The sequence below is a fragment of the Colius striatus genome, chromosome 2 (genome assembly GCF_028858725.1).
Source record: "Colius striatus isolate bColStr4 chromosome 2, bColStr4.1.hap1, whole genome shotgun sequence".
Classification (NCBI taxonomy): Eukaryota; Metazoa; Chordata; class Aves; order Coliiformes; family Coliidae; genus Colius; species Colius striatus.
Genome location: NC_084760.1, coordinates 70,152,352 through 70,174,232, shown reverse-complemented (window position 1 = coordinate 70,174,232; position 21,881 = coordinate 70,152,352). Strand labels below are relative to the sequence as shown.

Here is a 21,881-nt window from a genome sequence, read left to right as displayed (position 1 = left end):
TAGATGCAATACTTAGCCTAAAACTTATAAGAAAAAATACTACAGATTTTTTTTGTGAACTAGCAAATTGTTATTTGAGAAATTTCTCAAAGCCTGTGTAAGGTAAGACTAATTAAAATAGTATCACTGTATCTGAAAGTGTCTCAGTAAATTATTTATATCCCTGAGTTTGCTGTGGAACTATTTAAAATCTATGCTTTTAGTAGCTAGGAGACTTCACAAATAGCTAGAAAAAATACACTTTTGAGATAGATGGAAAGGTAAAAACTTCAAAACTAGAGTCACAATCTTAATAAGGAATTTAGTGTTTAATTTTTACTTTTGAACTCATATCAGTCATAAATTTCATAGTCATCTATAGTTAGAGTGAAAATGGAGGATTTCCCATGTGAGAGTTAAAGCACTCAAAACGTGTGCTAGAAGGTTTTAGTGAACAGTCAGGAAGATAAAAAGGTACATTTTTGCAGTACCTTTGATAGCATCTTAATGTGAAAGAAGCTTACTACCCATGGTACTCAAGTCACAGATGAACCTTTGCTGATGTGGTAAAAATGCACCTGATTTTGGAATAGTAAAATATTTAAAATAAACTTAAATGCAAACATTTTTGTTTCTTGGTAAAAGTAACAATTTGCCACATGCAACAATAGTGAATTACAGGGAGGACAGAGAATTCTGTATTATTATTACATTACTACTAACATTGTGATATCTCAGTGTTCTCTTTAGCTATATCAAGAGGACAATGAAAAAGATTAAAGAGACAATTAAGATTTCTCCAGAACTTTCTGCATAAAGTGAAACAAATGGTTCTTTTTCTGTCATCTCACATATGGATTAGGAGATCATTTGTACAATGCACCACTCAAAATGGGTTTTTTTCTTTTCCTATGTATAATTATATTTAAAAGCTCCATAGGGAAAATAAAACACTGTGCAATGACCTAATAATAATTGTGGTATCATTATTAGGAAAAAACATATTTGTGTTCTATTTCTATTTTCAGAATTATTTTGCGAGAAACTTTTACAACATGAGGATGCTGGCGTTGTTTGTTGCTTTTGCCATCAATTTCATCCTGCTTTTCTATAAGGTAAATTTGTAAAAATATTACTCTTCAAGTTGTATAATGCAAAAGATTCAGTTTGTAGCTAGTATACTATGGCAAAACTGCCTAGCCTAATGGATTAAATAGCTGCTTCATACTGCTACTTCAGAAATCTAAAATGATGAGGAGCTAGAGTGTTTGTATGAAGTAACAATAGATTTCCAGTACACAAAGGGTTCTGTACTATGACTGAAGCAGCAGAGTGGAATTCGTACCCATGCCTCCGATGCTCCATTTCACAAGCCCAGCCTTCACTGGCTACTTAAACTAAAACATAGCATCTGAGATGTTTTCTTGTGCCATTATGTTCCTCTGAGAGTATGTACAGCAAGGAGAGGTCACATCACCTTAAGCTGCCTAGGATATCACCAATACTCTTTGTCAGGACTTGTAGAAAACTCCAGAATCTTCAGACTTGAATCAGTTTCAGGCAGGGTTCTGCTGATAAAGACTACATGTGGGAATGTCAGGAGTTGACTGGATTGCCTCTGAGAAGGTTATGCCCTGTCTTAAATTTGAGGTGATAAAATTCAGCATGGCACAAGTTTACTGCCATCAACAGAGAGTGTAAAAAACAAAAGAAAATGCACGCTCTCACGAACCGATGTAAAAACCTTAAAGGGTCTATGTGAGTTATTCTCTGTGGGCACTTTTAGAAAAAAAATTCTTTCCTTGCAATTATGTTGTCTTTGATATCATTGTTTTCAGTTATACTACTTAGCTTGTAGTAGTGTAAAGTACTTGTCAAAGGAATACAGCTGCAATATTATTATAACAGGTCTCCACTTCTGCTGTGACAGAAGAAAAGGAAATTCCTTTGGTATCTGCTAGTGAAAGTGCCAAGTTGAATAGCCTGGAAAGCGACAACCAGAGGGTCATTGCGGTGCATTATGTCCTGGAGGAAAGCAGTGGCTACATGGAGCCTACACTGCGGATTTTGGCCATCCTACACACAATCATCTCATTTTTCTGCATCATAGGATATTACTGTTTGAAAGTAAGGAAGACTAAACATTGTTTGGTTTTTTTTCTTCTAGCTCCTAACTTTTTTATTCATTGAGTGGTGTGAATTGGGACAGTCATAGCAACTTTGCTTAAGCAGGTTGAGAAACCAAATAAACACTAGTCCATTAGTGTTGCCTGTGCAGAAATTGTAGGTTAGGTGGTATGTGAATGTTGTGGTTTAGGCCCATAAGGGAACAAAAGACCACGATTAGCCTCAACTACTGAAGATCTGAGGATTGCCAAAGGGCAGGGAGAGCTTAATTGCCGCTTAAGGCTCAGGACAAAACAGACCAGGCTACTCGGCTTGGGGAAGAAAACAGAAAATAATTTAATACAACATCAACTAAAGGATAACCATAAAACCCCAAAATATAACCAAAATAAAACAACACAGAGTGGTACAACAATGAAGAGTCCGACCAGCCCTTTAAGACCACCTTCTCCCCACTCCTCCCCTCTTCCCGGGCTCAGAGCCCTAATCCCTGTGTCTTTACCTCCTCTCCCCCAAACAGCCCAGGTGGCAGGGAGTGGAGGTTTCACTCAGTCTATTCCTGATAGCTTCTGCCATTTGTCCCTCCTCAGGCAGGAGGGCTCCACACCAGTCCTCCCTGCAAGTCCGTGGGGTACCTCACACACACGGCAGCCCTGCACGGGCTGCTCCCACGCGCATTTATCCCAAAGGCTGCAGCTCCTCTCTGCCTCTCGTGTGGGGCTGCTCTGCGGTGCGCAGGCTCTCCAACACGGCCTGCGCCATGGCCGCCTCCTCACACAGTCCCTCGCCCGTCTGGGTGCACTCACAGGGAGCTGCTGGTGGCTCTCAGTCCTGCCATGGCCCTGCATGGGTTGCAGGGGTACAGCCTGCATTCTCACCACGGCTTGCAGAGGGGTCTCTGGTCTGGTGCTCCTCCTTCCCTCGTCCTTCTCTGACTGTGAGGTCCGCGTGGTCGCCTCCGTCTTGTATCACTCTTACACCTCCTGCCAGCACTTCAAATTCCTGTCCCTAAATAGTGATGGCAGAGGTGCCAGATTGGCCCAGCCGAGCCAGAGGTGGGTCTGGAGCCAGGGAAGAGTCCAAAAACTCTTGACTGGGTCTTCACTGCAACCCCCTCCCCCTGTTACCAAGCAAATGCTGCTCCTTGCTAAACCATGACAGTGAATTCAGGAAGTTACAAATTTGCTGCACTGATACAGGATCATAGGATTAGCAGTTGCATCATTACCATGTCAGCCAGACAGTTACAGCAGTAACCTGTGTCTGAAGCTACTTGTGACTCAAAGACAAGCTGTGAACACATATGGCCAGAAGCCAGTGTCTTCCTTACTAGTCTGGCAGCTGAGTCTTTTGAAAAGCATGCAGTATTTTGGACTACTGCTACTATATGTTCTGACTATAGACAGTGCCTACTTTTCATACATACTCTGGTGGTATTGTTTTGGCAGGAACTTGAGCATCTTCTAAAGAGATATCTTGAAGAAGATCTCTATTAGGAATGTAAGAAATAAGTATACCACCTTTATTGGCAAAATGCTGCTTCTGGTTTAGGAAGACCATAGGTCTCTGGAGCAGGAGGAGTATATCTGGGATGAACCTCCCCAGTTCTAACACTCTTACCAAGGCAAAAACTATAGGTCTAAGTGCAAGGTAGTACTAAATTAAATGGACCTTTGCTGTGACTTAGTATGGCTACTCATTTGTCTTTACAGTTACAATTTCTACATTAGGCTTTCATGGAATCCTTGGTACTTTTCTTCTTTTTATGAGTAATACATCATGGGCTTTTAGTATAGAAAAAGTGCTTTTTTTGTAATTGAGGCAAATGATCATCTTACTACTAGTTGATTTTCATCTCTACTTTAAGTGTCTCTGCAGGCCAATAAATACTGAACATGTTTTCCTGTTTCACTGATTGGCATGCAGCATGAAAGCTTACATTTCTGGCTTTTCAGATGTCTTCTATCTCATAGGGGTTTCTTCCACTGTGGCTTTTTATGCTGCTTTCCCACATTGTTTTAACTATGTTTTTTCTCTAACTAGAAGGAAAAGATATTATTATAAGTACTTGCTATAATTAATTGCCTTCTTTCCCATTCTGAAACACTGAAGAAAAGACCAAATATGGTTTCAGTCTTTGTCTCTGGAGATATACTGCTTTCAGAGTTCAAAATCTTCGTAACTGCAGCTCTGCATATGATGTATTTGCTTCTGGAGGTTGCTCTGCGTGAAATTCAATATTTTTTTTCACAATTGACTGTCTGAAAAAAGGATTGGAGCTATTGTTATTGCATGTGTATTGTATATGTAAAAAGTTCCAATTAAAAAACGATTTCACTGTGAGGGTGAGGGAGCCCTGGCACAGGCTGCCCAGAGAGGGTGTGGAGTCTCCTTCCTTGTAAGTCTCCAAGACCCACCTGGACATGTTCCTATGCAACCTGATCTAGGTGAACCTGCTTCTGCAGGGAAATTGAACTAGATGATCTCTAAAGATCCCTTCCAACTCTACCATTCTATGATTCTATGATTCTATGATCTAATGCAATCAACATGTTGCTGAGTAGTCTAATTTTTATTACCATTTCAGTATACTCATGTGCAATCTTGACTGGTAGGTAATGCAGTGTAGATGAATTTTGAGGACCTGTGAAGTAATTCCAGAGAAAAGTAGGGTGTGTTTTTTGTTGTTGGTAACAGATTTTAAGAAAAATCCACTCCACTGGGACCACTGGAATATGCCTTCTGGAATGTCACCCAGCTGTTGAAAGAGAGTTGTAGGTAAAGCCTGATACTTACTGCTCCCAGGTGTCTCAGCTGCTAGTGAAGAATTGCAGAGCACAAATCAAGTATATGAAATGTGAATGTGATTTAAGGATTTTTCTTTTTACTTCGCTCTGTCTTTCTTTGCCCTCAGCTATGAAACCACTTTGCTTCCCACTGTGAAACTTCAAAAATTCTTTAACAAATGAAGACCAATTTCTAACACCTTTGGGTATCAAAATGCAATCCAAAAGTGGGATCCAAAGTTAATATTCTGTAACTACAATTTCTGAGCATTTAAAATTATTTTTGTTTCAGCTATCTTTCACTTGACCAGCTCCAACAGCTACATAGCATTGAAGAACTGGTTTTATTTGGAGGATCCTTTTTCAGGGTTTTGGGCCATCTTTTTACAACTGTGTGATACACTGTAGTAGTGTGATTCTGAATTACCTGGTCCTTGTGCATCTGTACCTTTGCAGTGTTTTGACTTTTTTTTTTTAATATTGTTTTTGCTTTGTTCAGTTTTCTTATTTGTTTTTCCATAACAACTAGCTTTTCTTTAAAATTTGCAAACATGTCAATGTATTTTAAATAATTCCTGCTGGTTTTTTTCAACTGCAGGTTCCACTGGTTATTTTTAAGAGAGAAAAGGAAGTAGCAAGGAAATTGGAATTTGATGGACTGTATATAACTGAGCAGCCATCAGAAGATGATATTAAGGGACAGTGGGATAGACTTGTAATCAACACACAGTGAGTTTTTACCTGCTCCTACTCTGCAAGTAATTGTTCCACAATCTCCACAATTGTCTAGTTGATTGTGCAGCTTGTCTGAAATAAGCAATTGTGAGGAACGGATTTCTAGCAAGGACACACAAAATATTTCAAGTACTTGTTATGCTCATGTTTACTGCATTACAGCTCCATAATGTAAAAAAAAAAAAAAAAAAGATTCATTTCTTTTGGCAAGCACAGTGATGATTGTGTATTTGCTGTCAGCTCGACAGTGAACTGTGCTTTGCATGCTTTTAATGTCTTTTGAAATTTCTCCTCTAAGAACATATAAATTCCTGCCTCTGTGCCTGGTGGGACTGTCCAATCCAACTGCTTTAGAACCATTTGTGCAGGCACTGCCTCTGCTGCAGTCTCCCAGCCACATTAACATGGTAGGCAGAATGCCATTTGGCAAATTTCATTCCGGTGACTTCACAAATTACTAGCTGGGTATAGCAGCAACCGAGAAGCCTTTTAGAAACAAAATCAATGTATATTTTCTATATCTTAGAAATTACTGCATAGTCTCATGGTTGTCTAAAATGTGATTTTGTTTATCTGTGTATTTCAGGTCTTTTCCAAATAACTATTGGGACAAATTTGTGAAAAGAAAGGTAAGGCTTATTTTTAAATATATATATATGAAGTTAAAATAAACTTTTAATATGTGTTTATTTTTGTTTTGAAGAAATGTGCACCATGCTTCTTTGAAATTAATGGAAGTCTACACTGAATCACAGTTATATTTGTCATTTTAAAATACACAGAATTCCCTACTCTCTTCACACTCACAACTACTTTAGTGTGGTTTGAATAGTTATTCTTTCAAACTTTTTCTACATAAAGCTTGTTGCCTTAAAACAGGACTTCAAGTACATTCATTATATTCTGTGGAGAACTTAGGTATATTATATCATGTAAGTTCTCTTCTCTGTGTGTATTTATGTATTCACTGCCATTCACACAGAATAGAGAATCCCTCAACCGAGAAAGGAGTTTACTAAGATAGGACAGATTGAGATGTTTAGACACAAAGCATAGTGAGATAACTATACTAACTAGCAAACTATATACCTGAACCTAGCCCTTCTTGTCCCTTAACACTCATTTCCTACACTTATTCCTCCCCAAATAACATAAATCCATCCCTTTTCTCGCTTTTGCTTCCTCCCTATAGTATATAGTATCCAAGTTCTGTGCTATCCCCAAATGCTCTACCTTTGCCATCAAGTAATGTTTCCCATGTCTTGTGACAGTAACCCTCTTAGTCTGAAAAGTGATGTGGAGAGCAACTCGCAATGACTCATGTTGACGGGTTTCACAATGGGACTCTGTGGCTGAAGTTCTTCTGGGACAGTCCATTCTTTAGGAGTCTGTAATTTGGGGTTTTGCTGGCCATTACACCCATGCTCCTCTAGGCTTGAGGAGCTGGGCCTTTAATGGGCTAATAGTTCCTGTGACAGGCACTGAGATAGCTGGACAGAGTATTCTTTGGACTCTTCGCCATCCATTGTGTCGCTGTGGTCCTTTGTGGGTGTGCAAATGACCTTTTGTCACATAACCTAACAATCTGTGTCAGAAACAGTACTCCATAAGCAGAGACTATTGAAGTTCATTTCTTAGGATGGTTAAATCAAATGTTTTCTCAACTTGGTCTTAGAAAAGAAATTATGTGCATATACTATAGCTTACAACAACAATATTCATCCCAATGCATTTGGTCACGATCAAAAAAGCAGATGTTTATGTTGTTGGATCAGATTTACCCCACCTTCACACTATTTAATGCCAAATTTGTATCACACTTTTGGAAATCATAGAACCATCGAATGGTAGGGATTAGAAGGGACCTTTAGAGATCATCTAGTCCAACCCCCCTGCAGAAGCAGGTTCACCTAGATCAGGTTGCATAGGATTATGTCCGGGCAGGTCTTGAAGACCTCCAAGGAAGGAGACTCCACAACCCCTCTGGACAACCTGTGCCAGGGCTTCCTCACCTGAACAGTGAAATAGTTTTTTCTTATGTTTAAGTGGAACTTTTTGTGTTCCAGCTTCATCCCATTACCCCTTGTCCTGTTACTATCTACTATAGAAAAAAGGGATGTCCCAACCTCCTGACACCCACCCTTTTGATATTTTTAAATGTTAATAAGATCTCCCCTCAATCTCCTCCAGACTAAACAGCCCCAGATCCTGCAGCCTTTCCTCATATGAAAAATGTTCCATTCCCCTGATCATCTTGGTGGTCCTGTGCTGGACTCTCTCCAGCACTTCTCTGTCCGTTTTGAGCTGAGGAGCCCAGAACTGGACACAGGACTCCAGATGAGGCCTCACCATGGAAGAGTAGAGAGGGAGAAGAACCTCCCTTGACCTGCTGGCCACACTCTTCTTGATGCATCCCAGGATGCCATTGGCCTTCTTGGCCACAAAGGCACATTGCTGACTCATATTTAGCTTATTATCAATCAGAACTCCCAGGTCTCTCTCTGCAGAGCTGCTCTTCAGCAGTTCGACTCCCAGCCTGTACTGGTGCATGGGGTTGTTCCTTCCCAGATGCAGGACTCTGCATTTGTCCCTGTTGAACCTCATGAGGTTTCTCTCTGCCCAACTCTCAAGCTGGTTGAGATCCCACTGAATGGCAGCACAGCCTTCTGGGGAATCAGCCAGCCCTCCCAGTTTGGTGTCATCAGCCAACTTGCTGAGGGTACACTCTGTCCCCTCATCCAGGTCGTTGATGAAGATGTTGAAATAAGTCTTTTGAAATACTAGTAGCTATTCTGCTTAATAACTGTTTTAAGTTAACCTATCTTTGAGCTGAGTATTCGTTTTGCTCTTGAATTCTTTTTTCTTGACATTTAAGTTTAAATACATATTTCTAGGTGTCTATCTAAGCAAAGACAAGAGAGTATGTTGCACAGAGTTCAGAAAAGAAAATGAAATTCAATATTGCTTCTGTCAATGCAGTAGTTCAAGGAAGTTTCTTATTAAAAGGAAAGAAGCATAATTTAAAATGCGTGGAAGGTTTGGTACTTCATCTCTGTCTGAGGAATTGCTCTTCATAGACTTAAGTGCTTTCAAGTAGAGTCTTTTTCAAATAAAGGTTTCCTTTATTTATTTATTTATTTATTTGTATGTATGTAAATATACTTAAATCCCAACCTAGTCAATGACCCACAGTCATGAAGCACTAAAGGAGGATATTCAGTTATGTCTTTGTTTTACAAAATTTTGTATTTCTTTCAGTATTTTTTTGCAAATGAGGAGACATAATATTTAGGAAGGAATGTGTGTTCAATGAGAATGAGAGCAAGTAAATTTCCAGAAAAGTTCCTTGTGAAACATGTTAAATCTGTAAGAAAGAGGTGAGAGATAGTTTGTATTCACTGAAAAACATTTTTAGCTGTAACACTCTGTTCAACATATTTTGATTCCTACATATGGAATGTATATTATAGTTTTGTTGAACTATTAGCTAACAGAAATAAGGTTCTAAAATTGTGCAATGGAGCTAGTGAATAAATCAGGACTATTTTAATGTTAAATGTTTAATGTTAAATGTTAATTGCAATTGAGCAGAAAAAAAAATTATTACTGACTAATGTAACAGACAGGTGGAAGCAAATGAAAAGGGTCATACATGTTAAGCCTCAACTTCAGAAACTAGGCTAAAAAAAAGCTAGTCTACCCAACTGATTTTGTTGAATATTTCTCCTAACTTCAGGTCATGGATAAATATGGTGAGTTCTATGGCCGTGACAGGATCAGTGAGTTACTAGGAATGGACAAAGCTGCTCTCGATTTTAGTGATGCTCGAGAAAAGAAGAAACCAAAGAAGGATAGCTCCTTATCTGCTGTGTAAGCATTTGTTTCTGATTGGTTTGTGTGTTTGTTTGGGCTTTTGTTGTTGTTGTTTGGTGTATTTTTTTGTCCTATGTTTTTTGTAAGTCAACATCAAGCATTTAAGATTTGCCATTCAGCTTTGGATTTTCTTGTTGTTCTTTTTTTATAGCTGTACAAGACAAACCAATTCTTAAGCTAAATGAGATAGAGAATTTATTTCATTTTAGACAACACGTGTATATGAAGATTTAGCTTAGTGCACAGCTGCTTGAATGCATCACATTCCCAATGTTTTGATAGTCACATTACAACTGGGCTGGAAACCCCTTTTCATAGTTCTCTCAGAATCATAGAATTGTTTTGGTTGGAAAAGACCTTTAAGATCATTGAATCCAACCACTGCTTTCCAACCTCACACTGCCAAGCCCATCGCTAAACTAAACCATATCCCTTGACACCTCAGCTATAAGTCTTTAAAATATCTCCAGGGATTGTGACACTACATCTCTGAGCAGCCTAACAATCTAACAGTCCTCTCAGTGAGAAAATTCTTACTAATATCCAATTTAAACCTCCCCTGGTGCAACTTGAGACCATTATCTCTTGTCCTATCAGTGTTTACTTGGGTAGTAGAGTGATCATGTCTGCCTTCAGCCTACTCCTCTTCAGACTAAACATCCCCAGTTCCCTCAGCCACTACTCATATGACTTATTCTCCAAATACTTCATGGCCCCACTCTGGACACACTCCAGCAGCTCCATGTCGTTCTTGTAGTGAGTGGTCCAGAACTGAACACAATATTTAAGGTGCAGCCTCACTGGCACAGAATACAGGGAGACAATCAGTTCCCTGATTCTGCTGGCCACACTATTTCTAATACAAGCCAGGATGCCATTGGCCTTCATGGCCACCTGAGGACACTACTGGCTCATATTCAGATGGCTGTCGATTAACACCCCCAGGTCCTTTTCTGATGGGCAGCTTTCCACTCCGCCCCAAGCCTGGAGCTTTGCATGAGGTTGTTGGGACCCAAGTGCAGGACCCGGTACTTAGCTTTGTTGAATCTCATGCAATTGGCCTCAGCCCATCGATCCAGCCTGTAATGAAGTTATTGGTCAGAAATGTCATAGTGAGGATTACCTCTCAGTCTTTTACCTTCCTTTCTGTTGTTGATTCTCCATTTGTTATTCAGGGTCAATCGAAGAGGCAGCTGAGGCTCAAGTATCTGCAGTAATCAGTGACATAAGGCTAATTTGCAGGAAAATAAACTGAGCTTTTGTTGAATGTTCATATCATAGAAGAATTCTTCCCCTTTGATGAGGAGAAAAATGAAAAAAAAAAAAAAATCTTCTGGAAGATGTGAGGTTTCCATAGTTTGATGAGAAGATAATATCATAAATATAACGTGCAAAGAATGAGCACAGTTGGCCTCAGAATGTAAAAGAGGCTAAAAGATTTGTCTTCCTTGTCACAAGAAACAGTGTAGATTTTCAAAAGATTGTGGAGCAGGTGCCCGCCTTGTTAGTGAAGTTCTTGGGGAATAGCATTGTCTCTGATAAGCTAGTAGACTTTTCTTTCAGGTGAAAGCCTGATTCTTGCCATAATAGCTGATGAAAAAGTGAGGCATTTTATTTGAGGTAGTTTATACACCTCAAGATTTTTACCTGATATGATGTCACCATGAGATAAAAGGATTACTATTTTGACACAGTGCAATAAAAATGATAATATTTCCTATAATGAAGATTTTTAATCTTATGGGATGCTTTCTATTGAACAAGTACGTTAACAGAAGATCCTCCTAAACACAAACACTGAAACTCACTAATTGGTAAGAATGATTGCATTTTTATATAATGATTTTTCTTACAGTTTTAGAAAGATGGATCATCTTTAGATTAGCCTCTTGAAAAGGCCTGAGAAAAAACTTTAACAAAGAACTTCGATGTCTGCTAAGAAAGTTAGTGTGAAAAGATAATTCAAACTGACTCTTCCCAGTTTTAATTTGTCTGTCATTTTTGAAGAAGGTTAAGTGCTGCTGCAGGGCTATTTTTCAGTTTGAACTTAAAATAATGATAATTTTTCCTCAGCTAGCAATGCCCTGTAGCTGCTCGACCAGCTCTGATGTACAAACATTAAAGTGATTCAGGCTGAAAAGTTCAGAATTTTCTGATTCCAATTAACATGAATATCATCTGATTGTAGATGTTTTTAGGTTTTCAAAAGTTATTCTTTTCTTTAAAACGGTATTATACTTGGAACAGCTAAATGCAGTAGGCCTTAAGAAAGAAGTTGTGTTATTAAAGGTCACGAAGTACTAGTGCAGGTTGCAACCAAATGTAATACAGACAATTTCTCACACTTTTCCTATCATTTATTCTCATTGTGGATTTTCACACTGTGGCATCATTCATCATGACTAAACTCAGCTACTACAACTACTGTACTAGAGTGTATGACAACCTGTTCAATGATGCAGAAAAATCAAATAAAACTGTGTTCAGACTAGAAGATTTGTCTAATGCAATACCAACTAATGATATTCCAGGCTACTTGATAAAGGCAGTGAGCAGAAATAAAAAGGATAATGCAGTATTATACATATTGTTACTGCTTTGCTATTGTCATCAGACTCCACAAAATAAAGATACGGAAAAATGAACAGTTCTTTTTTCCTTATACGTCATTGTTCACTTTTTTTTTAGGAGCTCTGCGGCTATTGCTTTTTGTAAAATAAAAGTGTCATCAACATAAATGAAATAGAGATGAGTTCCTCTAGTCCTGGGATTTTGGCCATTACATGAGAGAATATCTTGCCTGTCCATAAGCAGTCCCGTCTGTGCTGTTTCATACCAAATATATAGTTATTAATAGGAGGAATATAATCACAGGAATATGCCTGACACTAGAAATAAAGTTAAGAAAATAGCTTACTACACTAACATATTCAGAAATAAATTTGAAGAGGTTTTGGTTCATTTTATCACCTGAATGTGTTAGTGAACAATATTTGAATGAGAAACTATTAACATTTTTTTACCTTGTTTTTACTATATTTACTATAAATTTTTATTTCCTTAACTCAAATTTCAGGATGGAAAATTGTCTTAAGGTTGACAAAAATGATATCACAACTCTTAGCTGTGTGAGACTTGTTGGAGAAGCCATTTGGTTGTTCAACAAGTATTTCTAGCTTTGATTAAATGTCAGCATTCTGGATTTATCTTTGAGCACTCAATTGTATCTGAAGTATAGCAGTTGGGGGACCTTTAAGACTAGTACAGTTTTTCTTTTTTGTTCAACTATAATATGCTTAAGAAGGAAAAATGAATTCTTAATTTAAAATATGCTGTAGACTATTTGGAGTATATATCTTGATCTAAATTTGATTTAATGCTGTTTTTCATAGTAGCTCCACTTGTATCTATGTAGTGTTTATACTATTATACAGGGGATTCAACTTCAGTGTTTCACCTTTTAGTTTTATGTATAAAAATTGTGTTAATTTTTGATTGTATTAAAAAATAAATACTGTTGCAGATAATAATAGTTGGAATTTGGTATTTTGATGGCAAATTATTCTTTAGGAGTATAATATTCAAATAAAACTATTACTTTTACATAGCTAGTGGCTCTGGCTAGAAAAGTAAGAATTTTGGAAATCAGACCTTGATAGACAAGGGTTTAACTCTTGGTACTGCATCTAAGGTCTCATAGACTTCATCTGGTGAATAATCCCTATGTGATTTCATATAAGGCAGTTCTATAACATCTGCCACCATTATTTCCACTTGTTTAGTCATTGTCACAGGAGTTTTTTCAGGAACGCTGAATTTTAAGGATTAAAGTAGGATAGATGGCATTGTTCGTGCTATTATTTATATTTTGTGATCCAGGTTTAGATTTGTTTTGTCAATATAATACCGATCTTTACAGATATATTTGTCAATATAGTAAAGATCTTCATCTTTCAAAAAAGATAAACTAAAAATCTAGAGAGGACAAGCCACAGTTACAAGCAAAAATAGTAAACATCTTGTTTGGTAAGTTAGTTGTATTACTTCTTTGTAGAGGGGAAAAAATGCTTCAAGCAAATTAACGGATTTAATTCTAGTGCAAAAAATGAAGCATAAAGTTGAAACATTTATTTATGGTGATAGAGTAAGAGGAGAATTAATACCTAAAGATATTGATTAAAGAAATACAAGAGAAAAATGTGGAGAGAATAGTTTACAATATCAGACTGTACAACATGAGTTTGTTGAAGAGACAAGAGCGGTAGAAGAAGCTAACTGGTTAATACAAAAAAGTGACAAAAACTGTGGTAGAAACTGAGAGCCCAGATCTGGACTCAGCATTCCAGATGTGGCCTCATGAGTGCTGGGTTAGAGGGGAAGAGTCTCCTCCCTTGACCAACTGGTAATGCTTCTCCTCGTGGAACACAAGGTACTAATGGCCTCCTTTGCAATGAGGATACATTGCTGGATTATGCTCAACTTGCAGTCCACTAAGAAGTCCAGGTCCTTTTCTGCAAAAGCTTTTAATATACATTTCTCTTTCATTCAGATTTCCTGGTAGCAGTGGGAAAAACAAATGGCACAAGCTATGAGATGCATTTCACGTAATTTTGTCCATCTTTAATGTCAGCGAATTGTATCATTCAGAGTATGCTATCATAACTAATGGTAAACAGTTGGCATTTTGGGGTGCAAATTCTCTGACCTTTCTGACAGCTGCTTTAGGCTTAGATGGATTTCATTTCAAAAAAAAAAAATCTCTTTTTCTCCAAGGATATTAAAGACAACTCATCTCACTTGTATGTGTATGGTAACATTGTAGATAAACATTCATCAGCGTTAGGTCTGATGAATCCAAACTGATATTTATTAATTTGATTTTCTACTTTTTTTTTTTTGGACAGGTCCATTCCAGAGTAAAAGTGTGAATTAGAACGAGGTTCAGATGCGTTTCAACTTTTGGAGAAATAGATCAGCTGTTGTCTTCTGTGTTTATGTGACAATACACTTCCTACAGAATGTGTTGGATATTTTCCTACTAGAAACACAGTTTTCCTGTTTTGTTTTGATCTAACATGCTATCTTTTTCTTTATTTTTACAGGCTAAATTCCATTGATGTTAAGTATCAGATGTGGAAATTAGGAGTCGTTTTCACTGATAATGTAAGTTTATCAGTGTGTATATGTATATAAAAACACATAAATATGTGAATATATCTTCACCTTCTGTAAAACAATATACACTTGTTAACTTAAAGTGCTTCTTAAATAAAGAAAATCTTGAAAGCTTAAAAAAACATTACCAAAATCTATTCCTCATTACATAGGTATTAGTCTAGAGACCTCAGTCAATTCTTGCCACCCTTCTGATACACTTTATTCAGGACAACAAGCAAGCATTGCATTGTAGAATTAGAAAACTGACTATATAAATTCTAATTGCCATTTTTCATACTGTTCATAAACTTTATAAACACTTGAATATTCCTGGAGCATAGACAGATAGGTAGAGTATGTGAAATTGCTGACATTTGTATCATTGAAACTGGTAGCACGGTGTGACACAGGATGAGGCTCATTAATCATTTGAAGAAATTAGTCTAAAAACAATAAGAAATTAATTATAAACAAGACCATTAAAATACCTTGCAGCTTAAGTTATTATACTATTTATAATATACTAGTTGTACAATTGTTTAGAGGCATGATTATCACTTGCATAACTCAGCTTGTTTTACTGATGGAAAAATATGGTTGGGGAGCAAACAGTTTTGGAGCTAGGACTGTCAGGGAATGAAGGTATAAACTGTCTTTAGTGAAGAAGAGTGGAAAGACAAGTCTTGAGGTCTCCAGACAGTGCGATCTGTAAAGATTTAGTGTGTTCAGGGTTAGATTTCTTCTAAGGGAGAAGAAATTTTTCTTATTGTATTTTTATAGAAATATATACTTGCCTTTAAGCTAAAAAATATTGTGATAGAGGGGGAAAAAAGAAAATTACATTTGTCGTACTGTTAGTAAACGACTTAAATAAGACTTATATGTTTGAGCAGTAGCTTTAGTAGTTTGAACTAATTATAAAATTCCTTTTGTTACTTGCAGAGCCCTTTCATTTCTCATTAACCTCCTTAGGGCTTTTTTAATTTAGTCATTTAGAAATTCATGAAAAAAAAAACTATTTAAATCAGGACACTTTTTACATTAGAAACATTATCAAATAAAGGTTTAGCAATTTCAAAAGTAGTTTTTACAAACTAAAATTTAGACTATGTCAATTTCAACCATCTTCTGAACTCTGATGAGTTAGTATTCTTTGCAGAGAGAATACTCAAAGATCTCTAGCAAATTATTTGTAAAAAAAATAATAATAATTGTTTTCTATTTAAAGAAAAACATATACAAGCAATTTCTATTTTTCCATAGTATTTTGAAGTAAAGATAATAGCCATAAGTTTTATATTGTGATGTACTTGTGTTTTCTGTTAGTCTTTCCTTTACCTAGCGTGGTACATGACCATGTCAGTCCTTGGCCATTACAACAATTTTTTCTTTGCTGCTCATCTCCTTGACATTGCAATGGGATTCAAGACATTACGAACTATCCTGTCATCAGTGACTCACAATGGCAAACAGGTATCAGAGCTGTTTTTACTTAAGGAGTACCCAGGAAAGATCACTTCATAGCTTAATTCAGCTTTCTGAAGATTGACAACAGAATTGATGATGTCAATTTATGACATTGTCATAAAGTTTAGAACTTGGATCAGAGAGGAAACTAGCCAATGAGATTAAGTGTATGGAAACAGCACTAGACGATCTCTATTATAAGCAACTGCCTCATAAAGTTACTGTTTCAATTTTTATCAAGATTCATGTAAGGAGAGGTGCCCTTGAGACTCAGTTACTCTTTGTTAGAGGACTGTGTGAGAAACTCAGCTCTTTGATAAGAAATCTTGTCTGAATTTGCATTTCTGATTTAAAAGGAAAAAAAAAAAGAAAATAACTTATGCATTACTTATGCATTGCATCTAGTGAGACCTGTTGTAGGAATGGTATTCAGTGTAAGCTGAGAGAAGTCCTCAAGTCTGGTCTTCCTAGTTCAAGGGACCTTGCATTTTTAATTTTTTTTTAATGATAAAAGACTATCCTTTGTCTGTTAATAGCTCTTGCAACTAATATAATTCTTAGTCAAGTGGGCTGGGAAGGGTAGCGTAAAGTTTTTCTTTGTGGTATATAATTATGTAGTAAGATGGGACTTTAGTTCTGACCATAAAATGTAGGTGCTTTAGAAGTCTAATGGCAAGTGCCATTTAGAAATTTATCTGTAGCAAGTTATTTTTCAGGTGTTTTGATCTTATTCTGTTTTGTTTTAAGCAGTTTTGATACCAGCAAAAGAGAAAATTATTAGCAACATGGATTTTTTTTTGTAAATGCAAATGGTGATTGATTTAATTCTGCCTTCAAATGCACAAGAAGTAATAGACATTTATTTAGACACAGTTTATATTTCAAACTAACTATTGAAGCATATGACATCCAGAAGATGTAATATGAACTCTCTTTGACAAACTGTTATTTGTTTTCATTTATGTGACAACTTAAGTTTAATTTGGGGGGAAAAAAATGTCTTGAAAAGTTAAAGACATTAACATACTGCATTATTTGTCCTTTAAAGAACAGAATTTCTTAAATTCTTAATTCTGACTATTTAAAAGAACAAAAAAGGAAAAAAATCTGTCCATGCCTGAAAAAAAATAAGACAAGTAATCTGCCTTGTTTTAGCAAATTATCTATGAAAGGGACATTATTTATGATAAGGTGTGGCAACTCTGCAAGTGAAATATCAGTTTGCAGGAGATTGCAATTCACTTCCAGATACTTTCCATAAAGCTCAAGGCAAAATTTCAATGATGCTGCAATTGAGCAGTGAGTTATTTGCTATACTTCTCTGGGGTAGATAGTAAAATATTAGGACTCATTTGTTTTATATAAGATTTCATAGATGTTAACAAAATTGTTTCAGTACTATATTAGTAGAAATACTATATTGCAGTAATGTAATAAGTGATATTAAGTAGTAATGCTATTACTATTTGGTAGTAAAGTTTCAGATGTTTTTGTCTAATTATATGGATTTTATATGATTTTAGTGGATTGTTTGATTGTGTATGTATCCACTAGATTTTGCAATATTTGGTTTTGTTTTCTGAAACAGTTTCTCTTCAAAACAAACCAGGTGAAATGCACAATGTCTGCATGAAAATATGCAGGTATATTACCAAATACTAAAAAAATATACAAAAAGATGAAGCAGAAGTAGAGAAATTCTGACAGAGCAGTGGCACAGGCTGCCCAGAGTGGTTGTGCAGTCTCCTTCCTTGGAGGTCTTCAAGACCCGCCTGGACATGTTCCTATGTGACCTGATATAGGTGAACCTGCTTCTGCAGGGGGGTTGGACTAGATGATCTCTAAAGTTCCCTTCCAACCCCTACCATTCTATGATTCTATGGTTCTATGATTATTGTTACTTTGCTTCTCTTTTTGGAAAGAAAATTGTATAACATAATTCCATGGTGGTATATCCACTCTATGATTTTGCCTTCCAGCTTGTCCTAACAGTGGGATTACTGGCAGTAGTAGTTTACTTGTATACAGTAGTGGCATTCAATTTTTTCCGCAAGTTCTACAACAAGAGTGAAGATGGTGATATGCCAGACATGAAATGTGATGATATGCTAACGGTAAGTCTTATTTTGCTTTCTGGATTTTTTCTCAAACTGTTATACTTTAGTCCTGACCTTCTTGTAATTCCTATTCATACAGTTGTATCATTAGCCAGCAACAGGAAGGACTATAACTGAAGACAAAGGAACAAATATAATGAACATCCCTAACAACTAGATACACCCCTCTGTATGTTAAACACACACATCTGTAAATGAATAGAAACATGGTATATATATTCTTTACTGTAGTTTCTCAAAAATGAAAGGCCACTACAGGCTGTAAGGCTGAGTCAGTTAAAGAGCAATATTTCTAAATCTTGAGATTCTTTAGGCCTTTCAGGAGTAGGGTCAGTTATAGGCGAGGACTTTCATAATTAGTTTAGGTACTGAAATGCTAGTTTAATCTTGGAAATCTATCAGTTTCCCTTATCATGAATTGTCATGATTATCTACAATTGTGCTCAGAACCACTGAAAGTTCTTTTATACTTTTGTACTGCCTCATTGGCAGTGCCAGGCTTTGCAGACGTGGAACTTAAATCACAAAAAATTTCTAAGATGCATTGCTGTTAATATCCTAAAAGCAATCAGGTACCACAAAGTTAAATATATTCCAGTATGTTATGCAACAAGAATCACTTCCAGGGAACTGACTCCATTTAAAAGCCCAATAATTAGATAAACTGTGGAAGCAGACTAGTGTGTCTGTATTTTTGTCCAGTTTGAGACATTCAGTAAAAGAAAGACATAGATAAACTGAAGCGTGAGTGAATGGAGGGCCGCTAAATTGTCACATGTTGGAGCACTTGCCCTCAGAGGAGAGACTGAGGGAATCAGGCTTGTTTGGTCTGGAGAAGAGAAAACTTGAAGACTGGGAGGAGTGTAAGAGCAGATCCCCCAGTGCCTGCAGAACGGTTATCAGGAAAACAAATCAGGCTTTTTACAGTAGTCCATGGCAGGAGACCATAGAAAATATGTTCTAACTGAGGAGAGATGAGCAACGGATAAAGCCCAGAACAACTTTCTCTGAGTTTGTAGTGAAGCCTGATTGGAGCAGGATTTGGACCGAAGACCTTCCAAAGTCCCTTCTGACTGACCTGCTCTGTAATTCTCTGGAAATATACTTACAAAAAGACTGTAACATTGTATAGGAATGAGTTAGAGTGACACCTGATATGCTATAAAATCCACGTTGTCTTTTGTAAAAGCAGTAAGACTTGCAATGTAAAAAAAAAGTACAGAGAATATATTTTTATTTTTAGAAACAGAAAAATAACAAAACATTTTAGGAAACTGCTGCTACATTCACTCATTAGGTTAATGACTGACTGTCAATTGGGAAATAAATACTATCTCTAAAAATCATTCCATTTTTCAACCATTGGTCACTCGGTAATATATGTTACTATATCCATTTCTTACATAATTAGTTTGGGGTTAAATAATAGATTTCTTTTATTATTAGGTTTTATGAGTTATTGTTGTCATCACTATTTTTGGTAGGAGTGAGAACCCTCAACCTTCTAGTTTGCAAAACTACTTGGAAAAAAGAAAGGACGAACCTGCCTGCTCCAGACCACTGAGAGTGATATCATAATTTTCTATTGAATTATATCATGATACACTGGAAATTTTGCATTTTCAGCATCCCATGTAACTATCCTGAGAGATCATAGTTTGACAATATTAGTCTCCAACTTTTTCCATCATCAGCCTGCCCTGTCTTTAATCTTTTTGAACTGCCACATAATGACAGAAAGTGAAATTCCACAGCTTCAGCTGCAGAGCAGCATTTCATCTCCCTCAGAAACATGCATAACCTCAAAGGAGAGAAGATGACTTGCTATAGCTGCTAGACCATAGAACAGTTCTGCCAAACCACTGCATTTGCACAATGGGTAATTTACTTTTAGCTTCAGTCAACCTTTGTATCCTTTTGTTCTTGTTTTCTAGTGCTACATGTTTCACATGTACGTGGGAGTACGTGCAGGTGGAGGCATTGGTGATGAAATAGAGGATCCAGCAGGAGATGAATATGAAATCTATAGAATTATCTTTGATATCACTTTCTTCTTCTTTGTGATCGTCATCCTGCTTGCAATTATTCAAGGTATACCATGACAAGACTGAAAGCATTATTTAATAGTACAAAGATTTTAGTGCTATGGTAATATCACCTGCCTAAGATTCAACCAGAATACCAGGGCACAGAGTGAAGCACAGAGTTATATAGTAAATCACACCCAACTGACTTTTATCCATATGCTCTATGTGAAATCAAGTCTCGTACTGGATCAGTGGAAACAACAAAAAAAAAAAAAGACCTCTTTACTGTGAAAATACCGATGTTGCTACAGTTTCAATCTTCTCCTTACCCTTTCTAAAAGCCTCCTGTAAACTATCAGCAAGAGAAGTGATTAGACATCTTCTGGCATACCTTTCAGCATTATGTGCCCTTTGTGATCTTTTGTGGACAAAATGAGTAGCGGGAGCTGTAATCTCCCTGCCAGCATCTAATGTTCTTCACTGTCTGGCAAATCTGCAGATTGGTGGTAGAGGTGTGAAAATTGAAACATAGCTTTGAGAGATTTTAGTTGTTTCTTAAATAAAAAAACACTTTATGCCATACTGGCTTACTTGAACAATGTCAGAGAGTAAAGAAAAGACATGAAACAACTTTAGTATATCATGGCAATGGAAAGTTATTACCTAAGGTACTTAAAAGTCCCACCTGTTAACATATTATACCTTCAAAAGATTGTCAAGAATGCCCAGAAGATCGTCTTTTATGAAAATTTGTGAAAGTTAACAGAAAGATATTCTTGATTTGTGAAAAATGTGGAATGATTTTTACTAGGTCCAGTTGCTGTTATAGTGATACCTTATTGCTTTCTGTGAGCTAAAAGCTAACTTATGATGATTTTCTCACTTCTTACAAAGCAATTTAGAAGGCGACTCTGAGCTTGTGGAAAAAAAAATTATAACTCTAACTCAAGCAATAAGTTTTTTGAAGGGCTTGTGGAGGGTGCAAAATGAAGTGGCATATCTCATACTGCTTGTTTATTCATTTTGTGAGTGACTGAAGAGTAGAGGCCTTAGCTATAATTCTCGTCTAGTATTCATCAGTTTTACAGCACAGTAGTGTTAATAATGATTGTATAGTAAGTCCTTATTTTGATTGGTGTAAGCAAAGGGAGAACCATGAAGAATTTATAATCTTCAGCCATAGAGCCTATGGTTGTTCTTTCTGTATCTCCCTGAAATGACTCCTTACTTCTGTAGAGCACTGACAATGGGACCTCATGCTACTTGAAAACCATGAAAGAGGATGCACAGAACTTTGGACCTTGCTGCATCTGCCGTGTAATAAATCCCTGAAGTCTGTTAAATGTATTCTTCCTATAGTAAAGCTACTGTCACTGCAAGACCACATGCATCTTCATGTACTGAGTCAAGGTTACAGTACTGTGAATAAAACTTGCCTGTTTTATAATTCCAAGTGGTATTGCCAGATGTTACTGCTAGCCCCCTAGCTAGTTTTCTTTGACTTGCACATTTTTCTTCATGTATTGAGTTGTTGTGGTCTTTGGAACATATATTGGCGTCTTTTAATTCTCTGCAAGGTTCTCATTTAATAATCTTTGTCAGAGTATCCCTGG

The 21,881-nt window shown here is 36.7% G+C and overlaps 1 protein-coding gene across 1 annotated transcript in view; it reads left to right on the top strand.

The window, feature by feature from the left end:
* RYR2 (ryanodine receptor 2) overlaps positions 1–21,881 on the top strand; it is a 430,121-nt gene that overhangs the window by 400,545 nt on the left and 7,695 nt on the right. Inside the window, exons 92-100 of the mRNA XM_061991036.1 lie at positions 1,008–1,094; positions 1,888–2,106; positions 5,491–5,621; positions 6,214–6,256; positions 9,364–9,497; positions 14,603–14,663; positions 15,984–16,130; positions 18,104–18,238; positions 20,176–20,332. Of these exons, the coding sequence (XP_061847020.1) occupies positions 1,008–1,094; positions 1,888–2,106; positions 5,491–5,621; positions 6,214–6,256; positions 9,364–9,497; positions 14,603–14,663; positions 15,984–16,130; positions 18,104–18,238; positions 20,176–20,332 (1,114 nt within the window). The remainder of the gene's footprint in view (positions 1–1,007; positions 1,095–1,887; positions 2,107–5,490; positions 5,622–6,213; positions 6,257–9,363; positions 9,498–14,602; positions 14,664–15,983; positions 16,131–18,103; positions 18,239–20,175; positions 20,333–21,881) is intronic.